We start from the raw sequence: 24,063 nt of genomic DNA on the forward strand, positions 1-24,063 counted from the left end.
TAACGCAACACAATATTATGCTTCTGTTAGTGCTTACGCACTTTATGCCTATTTTCATTTTTCTCTACGTACGTAGCCGGAAACGAATATTTCCGTATATCGACCTTGGTCCTAAACTCGAATAAAGATTAACATTTTTTTGTGTTTGTTATGAAATGTGAAGATCACTCTCGTCTGGTAAAGGTAAGATAAGGTAAAGTTGCCCCCGTGCTTAACTAACTAAGCACCACGCCATGGAGGTGTATGGGGGAGTAGAAGTTTGTCAGTTTCACGCCCCTGCCACTTTACTCCCCGGAAAGAGCCCCCGGTACACATTGGATAGTAGGCTGGGTGGACCCCAGAGCCGGTCTGGACAACGTGGAGAAGAGAAAATTCTTGACCCTATCGGGACTCGAACTCCGACCCCTCGGTCGTCCAGCCCGTAGCCAGTCTATACTGACTACGGTTTCCCGGCATTACTATTGTCTGGGATATAACGAATTGTAATATGGTAGATCGTTGTTAACCTTTCAGAGGAACTCTGCCTCCATCTTCAGTGTATCGGTAATAATAATGTCATAACCGCACATCTCAGCTATGCAATTCAAGCTAAGTGTGAGGAGAGGTAGAGGGAACCCCTGCAAGTGCAGCAACCATCACGGCACATGCTAAGCGTAGCCGGGCAGTAAATTATGGGACATTTCATGAAGTGAAAATGACACACCATAATAAATAATACATTTTATTGCAAAACGTATCAAATTATAAAATGTTCACGTTCTTAGAAAGAGAACAGACGAGAGAGAAGCCCCAATCAAAATTGTGTCCGTTACTTAACATGCGGCGTGAAGTGTGAATCTGTGGTCATTCCGTTCGAGACCTCGCAGAACGAGTCTGGGCGAAATCATTTGACACATAGCTTCCTTCTGGTGCCAGTAGAGCGCACTGCTTGCACTGCATCCGCCTGTCTCTGATTGGGCAGTCAGAATATTGCTGTAACAATGTATCAGCTATTGGCTTCATTACGCGTCGAGTCCTGTGAACGGAGGATAAACTTCAGGAAGCGACCGTGGTACATTTAAAAGTACTTTCCCTACATCCACCTGTAGGAACTGAGGAAAACTACGAAAATCCTCAGTGAGAACAGTCGGAGATTCAAACCGGACTGTTCCTGAACACAGAGGGATTGTGCTTGATCGAGTTGGGTTGGTATATTAGCGCCATGTCGCAGAGTCAGTCTTGAGAAGCTTATAGTCGCTAAGATACTCAAACCATTTTCCTGCCTCGTACCCGAAGTTCATAAGAATTTGCCGCTGGAGCTGAGCCAGATGAATCCTTTTCACACCCTCGCGCATTATTTCTTGTGGATCCTTTTCAATATTATCACCCAGTAATTTTCTTGGTACAGTGTTGGTTCATGTCATAGATCAGGCGGCCGGACGCTGGCGTCTCGTTACATGGTCCCGCTCTCAGTTCTGGTCAAATTAGCAATGGCTTAAACCAGCACAGAGGAAGGTTTCTTTCCATTATTCGTCAGCTTTCCTCAGCTAATGACCGCTCTACCATTGTTCCTTGCTCCCGTATCACCGCCCTCTGAAGCGTGCGGCTGCCAGTCACCTCAACCTTTGGTGCTTCTTTCTGTGACCCAGCACTGGGCTGGCTACGGGGTGAGGGGGTTGTTCTTAGTGCTGAATAACGGGGGTGCTTGAAGTACCGGTCAGGTCGCCACGTGTTCCTTACCCAAAGGGTGAAACCCAATTTATAATCCCTTGCTTCAAACTTGTACGCTTCTCCGAGTATAATTAGAGTGATCAAGTCAAGGAGGATGTGATGGACAGGGCTTGTAGCACGAATGGGAGAGAGGAGAAATGCATATAGGTTGTTGGTGGGAAAGTCAGATGGAAAGAGACCACTAGGAAGACCAAGACATAGGTGGTGGACAATATTAAAATTGATCTTAGAGAAATGGGATGGTTTGAATTAGAGCGACTCGTAGGCAGTCATTGACTGTGAGCTGTTATAACTGACTGTAATAGCAGTGCTAATAAACCCAGTCATCCAGTCCAGAACCCGTCATTATTAGTCACGGAACCCCGGACACGTGACAGTATAAATAAAAGTAGCGAATATATTGTACAAATTGGGGCAGGTTTTGTGTGTGTGTTAGTTTTAATTAAATCTTCACAAAAGAACGTTCACATTTGTTACGTAAGTTGACCAGTTTGTCTCGCCCGTCACGTGAGCCACTGAAGACGTGTACGGTGTTTGAAACGTCGGATGGTGGGCCTACATTGCAACATGGCGTCATGGCGATTTTCATTTTGTTTTCCTTTGACTAAGAATTGGTATTTGTTTCGTGTTCACAGGGACAGTTGTATTCACTGCATTTCCCGTTGTACGAGGAACGTAATTCTGTTTATTGGAGCCATAAAAGGAAACACATTTGCGACTCGCCGTCCATGTTGCCTCTCTCTGATATTTCGCTAATAATTGGCTAGTTGTCTGACGCATGCGCTGTAGTTCCTCCTCCAACCGCCGGGCCTCAGCCTCCATGGCTGCAATTGTTTGGGTCACATTGGCAATGAGCTCCATAAGTCCACTTGGTGTAACCTTGGTGTCATGTGATTGCTGCTGATGTTCATTGGTGATATGATGATTGCCCCTTATGAAGTCGTATATGAGTAGGCACACAGCAGCAGTCGTTATCAGCACACAGATTTTGAAGATGATTTTGGTGATCAGATTGGCTCGACTGATGATCAGCATCGTCTCCTTCGCATCTCTCTTCCTTATTTAGTAACGGCGTATCAACTGCTTATACCTAGAAATAGAGTAAAATACTTTACATGGACTATTTTTGCGTCAGGACGTTCATTCTGAGCAGTGGCGTGGCCCAGAAGACTGCAGAAAGGTTTGTATGTCCACGCCGGGTCTTAGAGCCAACAGAAGAACGTGTCCGGTTCTCTCCTTCTCTGGCCTGGTTGCTAGGCGACAATAATTGGCGTTATAGCGCAAAAACGTCTAAGTGCTCATCTTAAGCATGTATCTTTAGATAAAACATCTCTGAGGTTACGCCATGCCCCGAAGAAGCAACCCTACAGACGAAAACCCCCTTATAACGGACGGGAGCCCCGGTATGACGATTTGCCTTCAAATCCTATGTCGAATATAGAGTCTGGATGACGTAACGGTAACGCGATGACGCTACGTCAGAGATGTTTCAGTATGTAATTTGGAACGACGAGAAGTTCAGGCAGAAGTTGTACCGAAAAAATGAAAGATACATTTTGTGTTCAGTACACTTCTCAAAGTTATTGAAGGAAAGATAGAGGGGCGGATAGAAGTGATCAGAAGACGATGAAGAAGACGTAAGAAGATGCTGGATGACCTTGGGGACAGAAGAGGATATTTTCATTTGAAGGAGAAAGCTCTAGATCGCATTAAGTGGAGGAACTGTTTTGGAAGAGACTGTGGACCTGTCGTCTTGACAGATTACAGATGAATGAACACTTCTCAAAGTGTTGGTGTTTTCGAAATACAGAAAACCCTCGATAATTCGGTTACAGGTAATTCGAACCGAAATATGGAACATTCCGTCCACAGTTGAGTGCACACTTTGAAAGACACGTGGGATTTAGGAGCAAGAGGACTTTGAGACTGTGTTGAGGGCAGCTGGAGAGGCTGAAACCACGCTAGAAAATATCACAAGATTGGCTTGAGCTGGCTGAAGGAGACCCTGAATTTCAGCTTCTGACAGAGGAAGAACTTGATATTTTCAACAGCACTACCTATATTATTAAAATTTCAATTCTTTTTTTTTTTTCATCTTTTAGAGCTGTCTTTTGTTTCATTAATCCTGGTGGCCTCTCCCGCTAAGCAACGGGGATTAGTGAGTGCTTCCTGTGCTTCAGGAAGGGCCCGGGAGCGAGTCACAACCGCTCGGTGCCCGTTTAGCGATTACTCTGTTTAGTGTCGTGAAATGTCGAACCCTCTCAGACTTCCTCCGCGTGGGAAAACTTGAGACACACTGCGTTGTGCTTCTTTCCCGTGAGAGTTCGTGCAGCTTCTTATCGAACAGCTGATTTAAATGGAGCTGTTTCCACCCAGCCACATGACTATCAGTGGTTCACTAAGACGCACGACGGAGGACTGTGAGAAATGGAACTTCAGTCAACAGGAAATAAGTCTGCTGTTTGCAGAAAGCGTTAGGAATATTTGACGTAAATGTGGCCACAGATAAGACGAGAGATGCCAGTCACTGGAGGTCACGGCTTGTTATTCTGTGTACTAAATCTTGCACTCAATTAATTTAAAAACCCGTCGTTCAGTTTATTTAATTACAATTCATTTCTTTAAGCAGTAGTTCTGTACTCTGTTGTGTTCAAGAGTCGTCTAGCGCTGTCGGTAGAGCAAGGAGCTACGAAGTTCGAGTCCCGGTAGGGTCAAGGGTTTTTTCTTCTCCAAGTCGTTCAGAACGGCTCTGTGGTTGGCCCAGCCTCCTATCCAGTGGGTACCGGGGGCAAAGAGGCCGGGTCGTGAAGCTGACTACTGGTCTCCAGCTAGTTCCGATGTCAAGAAAATATGGATCTATAATCCACTCCCCCATACGCCTTCATGGCGTAGTGTTTAAATAGTTAAGCACTGGGACAGCTTTACCTTTACTCTATTATGTTAGTTGTACTGCAAAAGAAAAATTGTAAAAGTAAAGCTATTCCTGTAACAGGCCGTGGAGGCCCATAGGGTTGTGAGACGTCGAGGCTCCCACATTTTCTAGACAGTCGGTTCACAGATGGCGATGAGGCTGTCAGCCTTACGCGCCGGTCGCCCTTAACCCCCAGGAATTTTCTGGTATGTGGGTTGGACTGACAGCGCCATAGCTCAAGCGGTTAGTCGCTGGCTTCCCACCGAGGCGGCCCTGGTTCGATCCCGGGTCTGGTCAAGTGGGATTTGTGGCCAATCAGGTGCCGCCGTGCCGAGTGGACCCAGTTGGACTTCACCCCCCACTAAGCGAAATGTGGGTTGGACTCCACTGCTTCAGCATGGAGACCAGTGGTGGGCTTCGGCTTCATTAGAAATTGTGAAACTGAACGACTGTCAGCTTCTCCATGAGTCAGATGAGGGCACTGTGTTCCTCTCAAACTTCAGCGTTGTCATGACACAGAATGCCACAGTCTGAACGCTGTCCCTGTGTTTAATTATACATCGTGACATGAATGATGTATGGGTGAATGTAGGTATGGCTCCAACGTCCCCAAATGTAAGTGCAGCAGTGAAATGTACGGTAACGTGCAGTGTACCACTTGAAGCCTGCAGTTAATCTGAATAGACCTTATAGAACGAGGCGTTGAGAACCGAACCTATACAGTCTACTATCCCATATATTGTATAGCACACTTTGATCTATCTCCCTATCAAATTCCACACGCTTAGCAGCAATGGTTAGTTATCGCTAAAAGACTAAAAGCTAAATAAAATTCTCGCACGGTCGCCATGTTGTTATTTTATACTTTACAATGAGGTGACTGTAGCTAAATTAGCATATTCTTCGTGTATCACTTCAGGGCCCTAAATCAAGATAGATTCGCAAGTCGGCCATATTCTTATGAATGGTCGTAGGAAACTACGAAACGAAGTATGACGATTTGGTTGTGTAACGTTAGTACCAAATTTCGTGAAAATCGCTCAGTAGTTTCAAAGCTGAAATGGACACACATAGAGCATGGTGATCTCATACGCGAGTCTATTGTGAGAATCCCACGAGACACACAAATACAATATATGGGCAAAATGCAGAATATCTTAATGTTAAAGTAGGTGGTAAATATAGTTACCACTCTGCCTTAATGGCTCGGACACTGGGGTATCTAGGCAACTGCGCTGATGAACTATTGAATGAGATCGTGAGATAATGAATTGTGAATTTGGAAGGAGTGAGATCAAATCGGTCGTGGCGTATTTCAGTGTACAATCCCAGCTTTCGGTATGAGAGACTGAGGAAAACTACGTTAAACTTGTCAGTATGTTTACTCCAGGTTCCTCTCAAATACAAGTGCAGTGTTATTAGAATTAAAAAAGGTAAATCTATCCCTGTTAACAGGCCGTGGAAGCCCATAGGTTTGTGAGACGTCGAGGTTCCCACATTTTATCTAGGCAATCGGCTCGTAGATGGCGGTGAGGTTGTGAGCCTTACGAGCCGGCGATATTAAATTTGAGAACATGGGTTGGGGTGGAATTTGAATCTGGCTTATAAGATCACGATGTTCTACGAGTGCCCCTCTTTCAAATTTTGAATTAGATGACCGATTTTCACAAAATTTGGTATGAATGTTATGCCATTATAGGACAACCTTACGCGTACATTTGAGATTCCTACTATGAATAGTATCATCATGGGAGTACTGAAAGCGAGACTTAATTTGGAGTCCTGAAATGATGCTTGGTTACAGATCTTCGAAAAATATGCAACTGTTGTTCAGGCTACGTTTGTTATAAAATGTACGATAATGACAAAATGGTCGTCCTGCCGGTTTGATGGTGATATCTAATGAACCACTGTAGCCAGTCACGAGAAATTTTGTGTTGATGTAGAACATAAATTTCCCACTAGGTTATGTATGAAAAATTTTTGGTAAGTCGGCGTTTACTAACATGGTAACCGTGCGCAACTTTGAGGTTATATCCGACAAATGTAATGTAGACAAAATATGCACTTAAAATTCTTCATAAAATTGAACACGGTAATAGTACTAAAACTCCATGCCCAGAAATATATGCACTAGAGAAACGGGGGTTAGGAACCTGACCCGGAAGTCAGATTTTGCAATGCGGAAGTGAGGAGAGATGTCTGCAATAAGATGGTGGCTGCTATGCAGACAAGATGGAGACAATTATAAAGATGGTACGTACCTGTGAAATTGTTGTGGCAACTAGTGTCATCTGTGAGTGACCTCCATCACGTGTTGCATATGCTACACTGCTCCACACTGCATCCTGCTCAATGAAGGACACCCTCGACGCATGCGCAAACAGTACAATCAATAAACCATTCATACGATATTGATCTAACGTCTTCAACTATTTTATTAATATCAAACGCGAATACCCCACATAACGATGTAATATTATCGTCTTTGGCGTACTGGTAAGGCGATTCTGGTCATGTGAGACATGTTTCGGTAGTTTAATTACTTGGTGGGAGGTAGAGACACCTGGGGGAACGATGTTATGTTCTGTTTTATAGGGCCATTTGTTTGTGTCCATATGCCAAATCCGACAATTAAAGAACTGGACAGATTAGAGACAGAAGGTTAGAGAAAAATACGTAACGAGGAGCTTCATAATTTGTACTCTTCGTAGAATATTATTACAGTGATGAAATCTAGAAGGATAGGATGGGCGACACATGTAGCACTGCTTAATTAAAACTGGTCATGTGCTTCATTAAGCATCGCGCAATGGGGAGTGGAGGTATAGCTCCATTACTTCTTAATTTCGGGACTAGATGAAGATAACTGATCAACTTCACGCCTCGGCCGCTTTACTCCCACGGAAAGAGCCCCCAGTACTCACTGAACAGGAAATTGGGCACCAGAGCTGGTTTCGACGCTGTGGAGAAGCGAAAAATCTCTGACCTTGCCAGGAATTGAATCTCGATTTCTCGAATGTCCAGCCCATTACACAGTTGTCTTACCAACTGAACTATCCTGGCTGGAGGAAATCACGTGACGAGGAGCCTCATAGTTTAAACTCTTTATTATATACTATTTGGGTGTCAAAATAAGGAGGATGAGATGGGTTGGATATGTAGCATGAATGTATGTGAAAATAAATACAAAATTCTAGTTCAAAAACTTGATGAAAGAGGACTAGGTAGGATACCCACACATTAATGGGAGGATAATATTAATATGGATCTGAAATAAATAGGAGAGTGAGTACATGAAATTAGATTCATGTGGCTCACGACAGGGTCCACTGGCGAGCTGTTGTGAGCACGGTGACCATCCTTCGCGTTGTGATAAATGCCTGTGGGTCCCTTCATCACACTGACAAAATAGAACAAGCTCAGTACGTTCTTATGATCACGTGCAACGATGTCCTTAAAGAAAAGCTTAGTGCACCCATGACTTTGCGAAGACTGTGCATGATCTCCTGTAAGTTGCTGTGATATGGTGTGAGCTGTGAAGTGGGGAATTCCCCGTTGCCTGCCGCGCACCAATCAGCGCGCAGTCTTCAAGTCCACCGCCTGCTTGACGGGCTGGTACTGATCCTTGTGCTTCTTGGGGAGGGTCCAGTGCACGATGGGACTCAGGAGGTCCGGGTGCAGTTCCCCAGGGCTGGTGGCTCCGGTGAGGAAACTCACGACGAGTCCAACGACGATGACGGTGAAGCAGCCCAGCACGTTGAAGTACAAGTAGGAGAGACGGTACAGCACGAAGGGCTGCTCTGGGCTCGAAGCTCGGCCCAAACTGCAACACAAGTCAGCAGGCTGTACACATGGAGCACAGGCCGGCATCTTCCGTGGAACCAGAATGCTCATTACCGCGCTCACAAGAGCTCGCCACCGGACGTATACACTCCACACCGTCACACCGTCTCTATTTAAGATACTAGAAAAAGCAATTAAGCACCACGCCATGAAGTCGTTGTTGAGGTGTAGCTCCACGCATTCTTAACCTCGACAGTATATAGAGGTGGGTGGTCAGTTTCCTTCTCTGGCCTTTTTATCTCCAGGGACAGAGCTCCCGGCACCCATTGGATAGGAGACGGGGTTGGCCCCGGGGGCGGTCTGCTCAGTAATTTAATAATAATAAGTCCATGATTCCGGTTGATGGCATGGGGCTTAGACATAAGGATACTATACTCTACAGCTGTATATTTCTTAAAGTCTGTCTAAATCATCTGTAAGTATACGTCACACCTCGAGTAGGCAACCTTACGGAAGAAAAAATCCTTGCGCCTTCAAACGAGATGTCCGGTAGGGGGATTTTGGTGCTCGTCATACGGCGAAAACAGGATCTAATGGCTTTCTCATGATGACGTAACGATCTACGTCAGTATCTGATGATGACGCAGTTTACCTGTCGTCAGGCATGGCGAGAGGGTGAACTGGCTGCGTTAGGTTGCCGGTGCAGCCCTCTGTGGACATGGGCTTCCAGGGAAACTTGATGGCGCCTCTAGCGATCTCGGTCTGGGCGCCTATGACGATCCAGCTCACAAACAGGAGACTTGTGATGCCGCCCACAAGCGCGCCCTGAAACACAGTTTCACACTTCAACATGTGTTAGAGTTTGGGCTCTCAAGGCAGTGACAGTATTTCAGGCTGTAACGCCCTGTAGTTAGGATGGAGCCCGACGTTTCGAACGAATATATTCCCTTCATCTTCAAAGTCCGAAGAAACCAGCAGAAGGGCACAGCTTGCCGTCTGTTTCTGCTGCTTTCTGTCAAGGCTTAGTGTTCAATCCTGAAGAAGGAGGCGGTAAGTTTCTCCGAAATGTCGAACGCTCTGCAAACTAAACTTTGTTACAACTCAGATGGACGCTGCCTGCAATTTGACGTAAGTTCGTGCATGGGCATGTAGGATGAAAGTGGGCCGTTATAGATTTCGTACTGATCGGTGCAGGAACTTTCCTTACACAAGGATACAAGTACTGTTCAGGTGAGGACATCGCAGCCCGTTACTGAGGACACATTTTCAACTTTGTGTCGCTTCATGGGGAAATTAAGAGGAGACTGAACTCGGGTAATTCTTGCTACCATTCAGTCCAGAACCTTTTGTCTTCTCGTCTGCTGTCCAAAAACATATAAATTAGAATATACAAAACTATAATTTTGCCTGCGGTTCTGTATGGGTGTGAAACTTGGTCTCTGACATGAAGGGAGGAACATAGACTGAGGGTGTTTGAGAACAGGGTGTTGAAGAGAATATTTGGACCGAAGAGGGATGAAGTGACAGGAGGTCGGAGAAAACTGCATAATGAGGAGCTTCGAGACTTGTACTCTTCTCCAAGTATAATTAGAATGATCAAGTCAAGGAGCATGAGATGGGCAGGGCATGTAGTACAAATGGGGGAGACGAGGAATGCATATAGGATGTTGGTGGGAAAGCCAGAAGGAAAGAAACCAGTAGGAAGACAAAGACGTAGGTGGGTGGGTAATATTATAATGGACCTGATGGGTTGGTATGGACTGGATTGATCTGGCTCAGAATAGGGACCAGTGGAGGGCTCTTGTGAACACGGTAATGAACCTTCGGGTTCTATAAGTTGCTGGGGAGTTGCTGAGTAGCTGCGCAAGGGCCCAGCCGCGTTAGTGTCTGCACGTGGCGGCTTACCTTGGTGTTGGCCCACGGGAAGAACATGCCAAGCGAGAAGAGACCCAACATGGCACCGTATGTCACGCCGCTTACAGTGACCCCAACCTGTAACAGGGTCACGTGATAATGACTGCGGGCATCTTGGAACCATATGCGGAGTACAAACTGCCTTAAAGCTAATACTGTTTCCGGGGCGTGACGCCTTGTAGTCGGGTAGAAATGTATGGATGTTTCGGAGAATTCTTTTCTTTTTAAATTCGCTTAGTGGGGAGTGGAGTCCAGCTGGGTCCACTCTGCACGGCGGCCACTGATTGGCCTATTGTATCTGCCCCGGGTGATTATGATGATGGAGAATTTCGTGGAATGAAGATTGGCAGGGGAAACCGAAGTACTCTGAAAAAACCCGCACCAACGCCACTTTGTCCACCAGAAATCCCACTTGACCATAACCGGGATCGAACCCAGGCCGCCGCCGTGGGAAACCAGCGACTAACCTCTTGAGCTTATGTTTCGGAGCAATTTAGTCCTCCGTGTTCAGGAATAAGCCAAACAAGTGACGAGCAGGAAACAGTAAACAGAGCGGGACACACATCGCTTGAATTTCTCACAAAGGCGACTGTGAATACTAGAATATTTTGAGATGTGACACCGTGTGGACTGGTAGAGGCTGTAGAGTGCGCAGTCTCGCTCTGTCCCTCCACTGCTGCGCCCTCCTAAGCCCTGAGGACGGTGACGCAGTGACCCACCTGTATGACGCTTCCCAGCTTCTCTATCCAGAAGACGAGGAAGACGCAAACGACGCCGACGACGCACACCGTCAGCTTCATGATGAAGTTGACAACCACTTCCGTCTGCTTGTCAGTGGGCAGCCAGCGGGACAGGAAGTCCTCGTAGATTGTGCCCGACAGCGTGTTCAGACTCGTGGACATGGAGCTGAAACAGCGTGTTGCGGTCAGAGGCGCCGAGCCACGGGACTGGCTGTACTCAGTCACTCCACAGAAACGTCGGAATAGTGACAATGTATTTATTGTTCGCTGACCGCGCTGCCATTGGAGGCTGTAGAACACACCGAGAGCTGCCTCGGCGTCAAGGGAGGCATGAGCAGGTGGAAGCAGACACCGCCATGACGTTCATTCCCTTACGAGTTTAGACAGGTAAAACCTAAACGAAGAGGCACGCGGTAGCGTAGCTGGTTGAGGCACTGTGCTGCAAGCCGGAAGGCCGCGTGACCGATTCCCGATGAGGTAATTGTATATTTTAATTGACCTAATCCTTCCAGCCGCACTATGGCCCTGGGGTCGACTCAGCTTCTAACAGAATTGAGTACCATGAATCTTCCTAGTGGTTAAAGGGCGGCTGGCGATTAAGGCTGACCTCACCGCCATCTGTGAAACGATGGTCCAGAAAATGTGGGAGTCTCGACGTCTCACAACCCTATGGGTCTATGTTACATGGATAGTTTTACCTTCAAAACCTAGGAATAAAGTCGTGCCTGTGCCTAATTAGTTAAGCACTATGCCATGAATGCATATGGGGAGCGCAAGTATAGCTCCATTTTGACCTGCGCACTAGATGGAGGTGAGTGGGCAGCCTCACGCCCCAGCCGATTTATCCCCAGGGGAAAAATCCCGCTGTCTTTATGGATAGGAGGCTGTGTGGGCACAAGACTCGATTTGGACACTGTGAAATAGTGAAAAATCTCTTACCCCTGCCGGGAATCGAACCCCAACCGTCCAGCCCGTAGCCCGTCGCTATCCCGGTTCCGTGTTGAAAGGTGCTGAACCATATTTGAATCACGCTAATGGCTTCTGTTGTTATTGCTATAAGAAAGTGCATTTGTTCCTGTGCTTAAGCACTACGCCACGAAGACGTATGGCGGAGTGGGTGTATAGATCCACGCTTTCTTGACCTCGGCACTAGTTGGAGATGAGGGGTGAGCTTCATGCCTCGGCCGCTTTATCCCCGGGGAAAAAGCCCCCCGGTACCCATAGGGTAGGATGTTATTACTATGATTTGTATTAATTCGAAACCTGTCTTGACCACTTCTTTGAAACTCTGAACTACCTCTCTATAGTTGACCCCCTGAATGCCACTAACGAGATATATTCATGCCCTACCATCTGTTCTGGCTTTAAGCTACGAATCAGAACCATTCCACAAGGTGAACTGAAAAACATGTGAAAGACAATCTCGGCAGGGGAAACTGCAAGAGTTTCCTTAACTAAGCCCTGAGCCGAGAGATGCTACACGTCACAGCTGCAAGAGTTTCCTTAACTAAGCCCTGAGCCGAGAGATGCTACACGTCACAGCTGCAAGAGTTTCCTTAACTAAGCCCTGAGTCGAGGGATGCTAAACGTCACAGCTGCAAGAGTTTCCTTAACTAAGCCCTGAGTCGAGAGATGCTACACGCCACAGCTGCAAGAGTTTCCTTAACTAAGCCCTGAGCCGAGAGATGCTACACGTCACAACTGCAAGAGTTTCCTTAACTAAGCCCTGAGCCGAGAGATGCTACACGTCACAGCTGCAAGAGTTACCTTAACTAAGCCCTGAGCCGAGAGATGCTACACGTCACAGCTGCAAGAGAAACCGCCTCGGGTCTTGATGTGTTTTCCACTCACCTGAGGGCAGCACAGAAGACGCCCGCTACGAAGAGACCTGGCAGGCCTGGTATGAAGCCAGCTACATCCATCACGTAGTAGGGCAACAGCTGGTCGACTCGTTTGATGGCCTGGAAAACAGCGCCGAAACGTCTGAACAGATTTCGATTTAACTTGGTATTTTAATGGCCTGCATTATAGGCTGTAGAGGGAAAATGTCCCGTTCTGTTTCTTATGTTTCCATGTCAGATCGTAAATGAATAAAAATTTATATGTATATATATATTTATTTATTTATTTATTANTTTATATAAGATATATATATTTATTTATTTATTAACAATCAGAATTAAATGCATTCTTTAAGCTAATTTGCTAATTTAAACACCGTCCTCGTGTGCCGAATAAAGAAATAAACGGGTTCATTGTCTTTTGTTTACTCTTTAAGAGCCCGGCAATTCCCGCCTTAGTTTTTTGTTATGAGCTGGGGGCGCGCCCTCCGCAAAATGAAGAGGCTTGCCGTCGGCTTCCAGAAACGCGATATAAATTACACCCAACGATAAAAAGAAGCACAAATAACGACTTTATAATCGAGACATCGTTTAATTAACGTTCTTAAATAACACAGCAAAACGGAGGATAGCTGCGTTTCTGAAGGAGATGTCGCATTTCGTGCCAGTTAAATATTAAACCCGAATATAGTCAATTGTCTGAAAAAAAAGATCTTTGTGCAAAGGGGTCATTTTTAACCTTAAGCATAGACGTCGTTAAATACGAACACATTCATTAGAAACTTTTGTGGCATGTCGAATTTCTAACCTTTCCTAGGACCAAAATTTTAGAGTACATGTTTTTATTATTTAACATAAATACGTTTATAAGACCCCCCCCCACTGACAAAATGTTATTTCAAAAAAGTCACAAAGGCGTTAATAATTTATATAAAAACTGATAGTTGCAAAACAACTCTTACTTCAAGTTAACCTCAAATCTGATTTTATAATCCTTTTAAATAACCGTCAGTCGGATAACTAAATATATACGAGTATATGTTGAGCACAGGGACAGCTTTACTTTTAAGCCGGAAGGTCGCGGGTTCAAGTCCCGATGAGGTCATTGGATTTTTTTCAACTGACCTAATCCTTCCAGCCGCACTATGGCCCTGGGGTCGACTCAGCCACTAACAGAAATGAGTACCAGGAGTCTTCCTGGGGGTAAAGGGGGGCCGACGCGTAAGGCTGACAACCTCACCGCCATCTTTGAGCCGATTATCTAGAAAATGTGGGAGCCTCGACGTCTCACAACCTTATGGGCCTCCTCGGCCTGTTACAGGCATAGCTTTACTTTACCTTTTGCTACGGAGGAGGACGTGTCAGTGCGTACCTTTGTGGTGAGCGGGTCGCAGTCGTGGTAGCGCGCGTGTATGAGGAGGCCGGTGAGGCAGCTCACAGACTTGCACCAGCAGATGCCAATGCAGAACACCAGGAGGGCCCTGCGGTCGTGTCAACAAACACTGAAATACCCAACACTAACACAGCAACAAGCACGGAATATGAGATCAGTTGGCACGGGTTTCTGCGTCAGACGTCAAGTCAGAATGAAGCCATGTTGAACAAATGTACTTCCCTGCCGAGCAGGTTACTGTAGCGTGACCAGGTACTCAATTTGGATCTCAGTCGCGCTACTACAAATCCTGATTGAGGAATTTCGTGGATTTTTCTTTTGTCTCTTTATAGAATTTCGAGTTCCTGTCATTACCGTCTCCTTCCGAATGCTTGCCCACCCATAGGTTTAGTCATCTTCCAACCTCCTCTGACGCTATGTAGTCTCTATAATTGAAATGACGTTGTTAAACAACATATGAAATAACAATAATACGGGAACCGCGCCATAGCTCAAGTGGTTAGTCGCCGCCTTCCCGCCACGGCAGCCCGGGTTCGAGCCCGGGTCAGGTCAAGTGGGATTTGTGGTGGACAAAGTGGCACTAGGTCAGGTTTTCTCCGAGTACTTCGGTTTCCCCTGACAATCTTCATTCCACCAACTGCTCCACAATCACCCTCACCTATCATCTGGGGCTGGTACAGTAGGCCAGAAGTGGCCGCAGTGCAAGGGACTTAGTCCCACTCCATGGGAAAATAATAATGAAACAGAAATATGACATTAAACTCGTTATAACTATGCTATAAACATGAGTCGGGATAGCTCAGTCAGTATAGTGACCAGGCTAGGGGCCGGAAGGTGGAGGACTCGAGGGTCGATTTCCGGCAGGGTCGCCCTGTCTCAAGCCACTGCTTCCAGCCTTTCTATGTTTCCTTCCACTGCCGCTCTTCTTCTGCCTTGAAGGGACAGATCCTTGCTACAAGGCGGAACGGTCGCAGGTTCGATTCCCGATGAGGTCATTGGATTTTTCAATTGACCTAATCCTTCCAGCCTCACTATGGCCCTGAGTTCGACTCAGACTCTAATAGAAATGAGTACCAAGAATCTTCTTGGGGTAAGGGACGGCCGGCGCATAAGGCTGACAGCCTCACCGCCATCTGTGAGCTGATTGTCTAGAGAAAATGTGGGAGCCTCGACGTCTCACAGCCATATGGGCCTCCACGGCCTGTTAGGGCCCCCATACACACACAGTTTGGCCTCCAGTTCGGCCTGCACAGTTGAAGACTGAAAGGCAAAACTGACGTGTGTGGTGCGGCCGGCCAATCGTTAGGACTGTTGGCCTGTGGGAAACCCGTCAGTCCGTCAGTTCTACCTGCAGGACCGTAGCACGTGACGTGTGTGACTCAACATTATAGGCTGGAAGACCGTGATTGTGACATGAAGCCTGCCGCTTTATCTGCGCGTGCATGGGGAGGAAAGGGAGGGCGTAAACTGTCACAGTTTTGCCTGTAAGGTCTGTCGGAAGGCCAAACTGTGTGGGTATGGGGGGCCTTAGAGGGATACAGTTTTCAAAGGAGGAACATATGTGTCTTGCGCAACAGATGCGTGGGGTAAGGTGAGACTGAGCGCACCCGGTACAGTGGCAGTCGCGGTTGGTGACGACGGGTGAGCGCGGAGCAGTCAGTGGAGTGAGATGACACAGACCTATCCGAGCTATAACGGCCGTGACGCCGTACTTACCATCTCGCGGCGGACAGTCTGGGCAGCGCGAGGAAGCGCTGCATCATGCCCTGGTTCACGCCGACGTGCGACAGCCAGATGAAGGTCATGCCGACCGTCACCGTCCAGAAGCTGTTGCGGGTCAGGGGGTTGGGGTCCAGGCTGCAACAGAGGCGCGCAGACAGTGACAGTGAGGGCCCAGACTGTGTCATGGCGCAGGAACAGAACTGTGTTCGGGTGAAAGCTTACCTCCATCTTCAGGATGGACGAATAAGTCAAGCAAGGGACATGTATCACGGTAGCGCAGTTGGTTGAGGCACTATGCTACAAGCCGCAAGGTCGCGGAATCGAATCCCGATAAAATCATTGGATTTTTCAAATGACGCCCTTCCAGCCACACTATGGCCCTGGGGCCGACTCAGCCTATAATAGAAATGAGTACCAGGAATCTTCCTGGGGGTAAAGGGCGGCCGGCCCGTAAGGCTAACAACCTCACCGCCATCTGTGAGCCGATTGTCTAGAGGAAATGTGAGAGCCTCGACGTCTCACTCCCCTATGGGTCTCCACGTCCTGTTACAAGGATAGCTTTACCTTTAAGGAACACGTATAAGCCTGTACAAGCCTTCCACTCGCTACTCGCCCTGTTTGCTGTCTACTTCTTACTGGTTGCTTGTTTTACTCTACCACCATGCTGATGGAGGCAGCATGTTCTTCCAAAAACTTCAGTAAACTTCTACAAATCTACACGGCGTCACATTCCAGAATATAGCGGCCTTTGTAGTCACCACTGCGGGAATCTCAAACACGGTGCAGGATTCGTGCTGCAGTCTTCTGGCTTTGTGCTGGATTACCGAGGGGTCGGAGTTCGAGTGACAGTAGGGCCAAGAATTTTCTCCATGTCGTCCAGACCTCAAATTAGTGCCGACGTCAAGAAAACGTGGATCTGTACATCTACTCCCCCATACGTCTTCATGGCGTAGTGCTTAATTAGTTAAGCACAGGGACAGCTTTACCTTACCTGCTGATTCCAGATAATGACCTGAAATTTATCTGGGGAGTCCGAGGAAAAGCACGATACACAGTGCGGCCAGGAGAACAGACACATGTTATGAAGTAATTCAAGGCTCCCACGTGACTTATTGAGCCACAAAATGACATAAGAAACAGGCCTACAAAATTTTCTTCTGTTCTATATATTTTATGATCAAATTATATATTATATTCTATCCGCTGGTAACCTCTACAAGCAAAAAACGGGATAAATAATTAACGGCTACATTGCTGCAAATAATTCGAGCTGGTCGATATAGGTCACGTGGGATTGTGAAAAGCCTAGCGTTCCATCATCCCCTGCATCCATGGGGCATCTTTCCGTGGCCTTAGTATAGTTACTGAGGTGACAAAGTCGCCTTGCTAGTTATGTTCTGTGCACTGTTCCGTGACTTACTTGAAGAACTCGATCCTTTGGCCGTCCAGGTTTCTCTGCCACATGACGTCGAGTCCACCAACCGCAATGATCCCCAGAATCATGACGATGATCGAGGAGGCCATCATGACGATCTGTTGCAACGTGTCCGACCACACCACAGCCTTGAGCCCGCCCTGGAACGGTGAGCAAACGCCTCGAACTCAGAACCTTCCAATCTGTGGAGGGTACGCAATGCTTGGAGCAGACAACCTGACGCAAGCGAGATGTTCCTTGTGTCGATTTCGTTTCCCGTCGCGTGTTACAAATGGGATCTTATTAAGTTTCTAATGATGACGTAACGATTTACATCACCATCTGATGATGACGCAAGCACAAAGATGTTTTAGACACACAATACACACGCCGCCAGAGAATAACCAGGCGGAAATCCGTCTGTTCCTGAAAGCCTTGTGTAACCGTGGCCTGAACCACATCAATCCACTTCACACAGCTGTCCGTATGCTTAACTAATCAAGCACTACGCCATGAAGGCGTATGGGGGGGGTGCATTTATAGATCCACATTTTCTTGACCTCGGCACTAGCTGGAAGTGAGTGATCAGCTTCACGCCTATGCCGCTTTATCTCCGGGGATAGATCACGGAGCCGATCTGGTAGATGTGGAGAAGAGGAAATTCTTGACCCTACCGGGACTCGAACTCCAACCCCTCGGTCGTCCAGCTCTTAACCAGTCGTTATTCCGACTACGCTATCCCAGCTCACCCATTCATACCCTTTACCTGTTTTAATATTGTCCTTCCATCTACGCCTAGGTTTCGGAAGCTGTCTTTTCCCTTCTGGTTACTTCCCCCGTCCGTCTCGTTAACATTTTCTAGACAGTCGGCTCACAGATGGCGGTGAGGTTGTCAGCCCTACGCGCCGGCCGCCCTTTACCCCCCCATAAAGATTCCTGGTACTCATTTCTGTTAGAGTCTGAGTCTACCCCAGGGCCATAGCGCGGGAGAAGGATTAGTTCAATTGAAAAACCAATGACCTCATCAGGAATCGAACCCGCGACCTTCCGGCTTGTAGCATAGTACCTCAGCCAATTACGCTACTGCTCACCCCATAAGAGGTGAGCCCACCGCGTATACTCACCAGTGTCGTGTAGAAGATGCAAATGGCGCTCACGGCTGGGGTTATCATGTGTACATTTATCCCAGTCACTGCAACAAGAGCATAAGTACGCTGTAACGGCACTGGGCACTGTCACTGCGCCGCATTTGAGGCATCAACATGTAAACGAAATGAACGCATAATAAGGACGGTTCTCCCGTCTTTGTTTCGGCTGTTCTTGACTCGAGAATCGTTAGACGGAATTTGATGAAATTTAGTAAGGTTTTCATTTTATAAAATGTTGAAGAACAGACGAAATTGGGGTGTGGGGGTGGACGCAGGTGGTACTTAATTGCTAGTCCTGAAATTGCGTGGGCCGTACGGTAAGATGCAGCTTTTTGTTAGGGTTCTTTTTTACGTATCATGTTACACAACAAAATGGCGGCTGCATGAAACCTGTATACATTTTTCGGTTTTATGGTGATTGTTAATGAACCGCTGGAATCAGGCACGTGAAATTTGGTACGGAGGTGGACCATACATATTGTCAAGTAAAAGGGGTAGGCGTGACTAATAATTATGGGCTTTAGATATGGTGATTAGATTTATTGGATGCTCACAAGTCGTAACTACGATTAATTATACAACTCTAAAACTACAACACAGAAAATAAAGTCTTCAGCTTCTGCTTGCTTAGTCTTGGCTTCAGCTATTGAATCTTGAATTGATCTAACTTCCTGCGGGCCGAATACAGTCACCAAGTAGAACAGTTGAATGTTCTCTGTTGCCATGAGAACGTGTCACAATTTGCGGGCAACACCTCGATTCATACTGGCGTACTCGTCGCCGCGGAAACGTGTTTCACAGAAATCTAATGTTTACTTAGTCGTTGCCCATCAACAGACTTCTGGCTCCGGCTCTCAGGCGTCACGTCACGTTATGACCACAGATCATGTATGAAATATTGATTCTGAATCGGTACCCGGAAGCAAGGAAACGCTGCGAAACCGAAATGCCATCTGCAGGTTTCTCGCTGGAATGAAATAAACAAACGAATGACGCACTGCGATGTTGGCGTGTGCATGAAATTAATTTATAGCGTCTGGTAGAGTTCAGAATGCGCATGCGCATGTGGGAACTTGTGCATTCGGGAATGGGTCACAGCTTTCCAACCTTGTTCACATAATCACTCCGGTATTTTGATCAGAAAATGAATATTAATTTTCCTTACCTTGACTGAACGCCAGAGCGGGAACGTACAGCACAATGGGGGTATGAAGGACCTGAAAGACATGAACAGGTTTCAGAGACATATTGTTATTTTCTTCCTTAATTTATTGAAGCTTCCTGTTGCGAGGGGAGAGGCAGCACACACACACACACACACACACACACATGAAACATAAAACATGTGATATTGTAACCTGTGAAAGAAAAACATTTATTTCTCTACATATCCTCCACCAACATTGGTACACTTGTCCCATCGCTTTACCAGTGGGTCGAAACCCGCAGCATAAAAGTGTTTTGGCGGTTGTTCAACACTTCTGTTTCAACCTCTTCGCCATCAGCGAAACGTTTGTCACAAAAGTGTAATTGATTTACACGACAAACACTTCCCACCGTAAACAGGAAACATTTATTTCAGAATATATTTTGCACTGAGTCTTTTTGACCACATAAAAGGCACAAGAGCACGCTGTTCTTCTGTAGTACACACCTCAAGCACGTTCGCCATTCTGACTACTGAAACTAGCCTCTGAACATGCGCATGCGCATCTGCTACCTAGACTGTCATGAAACTGGACTGTGCTGCTACCTAGTGATACACACAGAAAATCTATGGCGTTCATTGCAGCTGTTTTACTTCAGTTTGTGACGTATTTACCAACACTCCCTCGTAGTTCATGTAGTTCATGTAGTTTCTGTAGTGTCAAATGATGGGATGGCTGTTGAATAATAAATCGATAAGGATGTTCTCTTTGTCCAACTGTGCCGACAGTTAACTGGAGTGCGGAGAAAGCCAAAATCTCTAAATCAGGATAACTGGTCTCGGGTCCCAGATTTGAACCCAGGACCTCCGCACTGTGACTCAGCAATGCTTCACACCTGACTGCGATTTTCTTTTGTACTGCGTGATAAATTACAGGACTGCTGTGTGCTAAACGAACTCTTTATGAATTTCTGTAAGCTCTATTTGTGCTGAAGATAATGCTGCAAAGGGGAATAATTATTTTGTGTCTAAAATATCTTTGCGGTTGCATCATAATCACATATTGACGTGAGTTTTACGTCATCGTTAGAAAGTTACTGTATTTTATCTGCAAAATATGATGGGAACTGAAATCAGTACCTCAGAGATCTCGTGAACACAGAGGACTTCTCTTCCGTAAGGTCGCCTACTCGACGCGTGACGTATCCCGAAGAACATGGCTAAAGACACTGCTAGGTGTGTAAAGGAATTCTCATGTTACGGCACAAACGTGGGGTAAAAAAACTTCATCTCTTAATAAGGCCGTAGTTTGCAGATACCTGCAGTGTCTAACTGTTCTTTAATAACAAAGCGAGTGTGTACGGGCTCTTACCTGGTATATCGTGAACATAAACGAAGCGAACGTCCGGACACTGCTGCTGAAGCGGAGCTCTAGGTACTGCAACAAGAGACGTGGAGTATGCTTAACCATTCAAAGCTCACTGGTTACTATATGTACCACATAATTTAACGTAAAGAATACTCTGCATTATGCCCACACAGTGTACCTGTGTGTTCCGTATGGTTCTCACAGTAAACAGCGACTGTTTTCCTAAACAGCATTAACCGGTTGGGCTTTGCTANAAAGCGAGTGTGTACGGGCTCTTACCTGGTATATCGTGAACATAAACGAAGCGAACGTCCGGACACTGCTGCTGAAGCGGAGCTCTAGGTACTGCAACAAGAGACGTGGAGTATGCTTAACCCTTCAAAGCTCACTGGTTACTATATGTACCACATACTTTAACGTAAAGAATACTCTGCATTCTGCCCACACAGTGTATCTGTGTGTTCCATATGGTTCTCACAATAAACAGCGACTGTTTCTCTAAACAGCATTAACCGGTTGGACATTGTAGCAGAGACGTGATGTGTTTCCTGTGAGGTACGGGCTGAATTCTTACATATTATTTAAAAAGAGCAGGCCCCATTTTGAAAAAGTACATGTCTAGGAGAGAATAAAAATCCTGCTCATGGATCTCGAGGAGATTGAAGCCAGGAATGAGTGTGCTGGCGAAACCATCAATTTAACCGACCTCCCGATCGGTCCTTAAAGTGTTAAGTTTGTGTAGCACGCTAGTCTGTGCTGGAATAAGCAATGGATACCCGCCTGTGTAATTATCTGAACTTGCATTCCACACCTCATACGTTGACGTCAGTTGCAGCGTATAGAAGACAGGCATGTAGGCAACAGCGACCACGGAGCACACGATGCACGCGGCCAGGCACATCATCCAGTACTGCGTCCCAAATGTGTACATCTCAGATGGCGCGCCGAGCAGTGTAATGCCAGAAATGTGACTGGCCGTAAGAGACATGGCTATGGGAAAGACACTCATGTTCTTGTTTCCCAGCAGGTACTCATTCTTGGTGCTTTGCCGGGTTCCGAAGCATCCAAAATAAATGCCGATGACTGTGGAAACAACCAGCATTGAGCCGAACATGCCGTAGTCGAGCCAACCGAACAAGATGGCGGGGGTTCCGGCTGTTGTGATGTTATGATCAAGGTCCTGTTAACAACAATACCTTCGAATAAATGAATAAGAACTGCATTTACTTGGCATGTATGTTCCTGCCAAATGAGTGTATAACAGTAGCAACCGTCTTATGCTGTTGTGTTTCCATGGCAACGTGTAATGTCTATTGTTGGAAAGCTAATAATATTGTAAGACTTGAGGTTTTCACGGCGGTGACTATAAAGAATGCCGTCTTCTGGGATGTGGCGCTGTGTAGAGCTTCTCTGAACCGACGTTGCGGAGGAACACGGACAACTTTAACTTTACCGTACTTTTAGTAGTTGCTATTAGTGTTTGACAGATGACGTTAATTGTCAAATGACCTCGAAGCATCACTTTGAAATACTTGCACATATTTTCATATCTTATATGGTAGATATGAACGCCATTTAAAAAAAATTGAAATACTACTTTCCGTTGAATGTTTAACGGATATTACACTGTTCACCTTAGAAAAGAAAGATGTCGGCTGCAAAAACCTTGACAGTATCACAGGGCTACTCACCTCTAGGTTGAAACTCGCATGATCTTTGAGCACCATATTGTCAGTGTCTGCAACATGAACAAGTAAAATATTCCGCTGAGTATCTCGCCGTTTTCACAAGGAAAGTGATTAAAACGACTTGGAAACACGTGAAGATGCTGCTACCTGCTGGAATTTATGTACATGTGGTCGCAGGGAGCTTTGGATCCCCCTGAACCTGTCCTTTACGAACTACACGATTCAGGTAAACACTAAATTCTCTAGAGCACAGCAAGCCCTATATATTATATCGTGACGAGGGTGGTTACAGTGGAAGAAAAGCTCGTATATGGACACAATTAGTTAGCCCTGGAAGACAGTGATAATTATATGTACGCCCGCTTTAACATTAACATAAGTCTGCATTCTGCCCACGCAATATAACCTTGTGTTCTGTATGGTTCTCACAATCAACAACTGTTTCCTTAAACAGCATTAACCGGTTGGGCTTTGTAGCGGAGACGTAATGTGTTTTCTATGAGGTACGGGCTGAATGCTATATATTCTGCCCACAGAGTGTATTTGTGTGTTCCGTATGGTTCTCACAATAAACAGCGACTGTTTCCCTAAACAGCATTAACCGGCTCGGCTTTGTAGCGGAGATGTAATGTGTTTCCTGTGAGGTGCGAACTGAATTTTTAAGTACTATTAGGCTAGTAAGTTTAAGCCGATAAGAAAATTGTTATTAGTATTATTTCCGTCATGAGTTGAAGAATAATGTATAGTAGCTACAAATAAGTTCCACACACAGTACCTTGGAAACTGGCAACACAATGAAATTAATCAAACTGAAAGTCTTAATTACGTGTGTAACTTTATATTAATGGAAGATACGCATGTGTATTCCGCAGAAACTTGAGAGAGGAAATACATTCAATAAATCAAGTTAAACCTTCCAGTGTCATTGGGGGATTATGGCGTCGCCGCGTGCAAACGTAATGGCTACTGTGACGTCATAGCTTTCGTGTGCTCACGCATGCGCTTATCCAGCGGGGCGTCACGCCAGCCATGAGACATGTTGACACTTCAGTTGTATTTCAACCACAATGGTAATCAGGAAACCGAAGCGATAAGAGAATATTCACCGAACGATGACCTGGGGTCCCCGCCATTTTACTACTCAGTCACTATTCGCGTAGCAGTAACAAGTGACATACGGACATCGGGAACGACCTCTGGTTCCACGTACAAATTGCATGTTACCACCTTCCATTTTCGTCTGAAATGGGGTTTGGACACAGCTCGGCAGACTTATTTGT

The 24,063-nt window shown here is 46.2% G+C and overlaps 1 protein-coding gene across 2 annotated transcripts; it reads right to left on the bottom strand.

The window, feature by feature from the left end:
- Positions 1-1,877: 1,877 nt before the first annotated feature.
- LOC111873497 (sodium-coupled monocarboxylate transporter 1) lies at positions 1,878-23,619 on the bottom strand. 2 transcript variants are annotated; one of them, XM_023868258.2, is made up of 15 exons: positions 23,559-23,619; positions 22,787-22,833; positions 21,907-22,275; positions 21,375-21,440; positions 19,745-19,796; positions 18,556-18,623; positions 17,438-17,592; positions 16,012-16,152; positions 14,275-14,383; positions 12,913-13,022; positions 11,041-11,227; positions 10,313-10,399; positions 9,060-9,232; positions 6,886-8,447; positions 1,878-2,800 (listed from the first exon to the last, which is right to left on the bottom strand). In XM_023868258.2, the coding sequence occupies exons 2-14, from the start codon at positions 22,820-22,822 to the stop codon at positions 8,198-8,200; spliced, it is 1,803 nt and encodes a 600-aa protein (XP_023724026.1). In that variant the 5' UTR covers positions 22,823-22,833; positions 23,559-23,619; the 3' UTR covers positions 1,878-2,800; positions 6,886-8,197. The 2 variants fall into 2 exon arrangements, with proteins under 2 accessions (XP_023724026.1, XP_023724028.1); XM_023868260.2 differs by lacking the exons at positions 21,375-21,440; positions 21,907-22,275; positions 22,787-22,833; positions 23,559-23,619 and adding an exon at positions 21,099-21,183.
- Between the last annotated feature and the right edge of the window lie 444 nt (positions 23,620-24,063).

Source organism: Cryptotermes secundus, unplaced genomic scaffold, assembly GCF_002891405.2.
Source record: "Cryptotermes secundus unplaced genomic scaffold, Csec_1.0 scaffold395, whole genome shotgun sequence".
In the NCBI taxonomy this organism is placed as follows: domain Eukaryota; kingdom Metazoa; phylum Arthropoda; class Insecta; order Blattodea; family Kalotermitidae; genus Cryptotermes; species Cryptotermes secundus.

Excerpts from the sequence above, each read along its gene's own strand:
- LOC111873497 (XM_023868258.2), bottom strand. The coding sequence starts at position 22,822 with ATGGTGCTCAAAGATCATGCGAGTTTCAACCTAGAG. Across the intron at positions 10,400-11,040 it reads AGCTGGGAAGCGTCATACAG|GTTGGGGTCACTGTAAGCGG; the intron begins GTGGGTCACTGC and ends ACCCTGTTACAG. Across the intron at positions 8,448-9,059 it reads CTCGCCATGCCTGACGACAG|TTTGGGCCGAGCTTCGAGCC; the intron begins GTAAACTGCGTC and ends CTTGTGTTGCAG.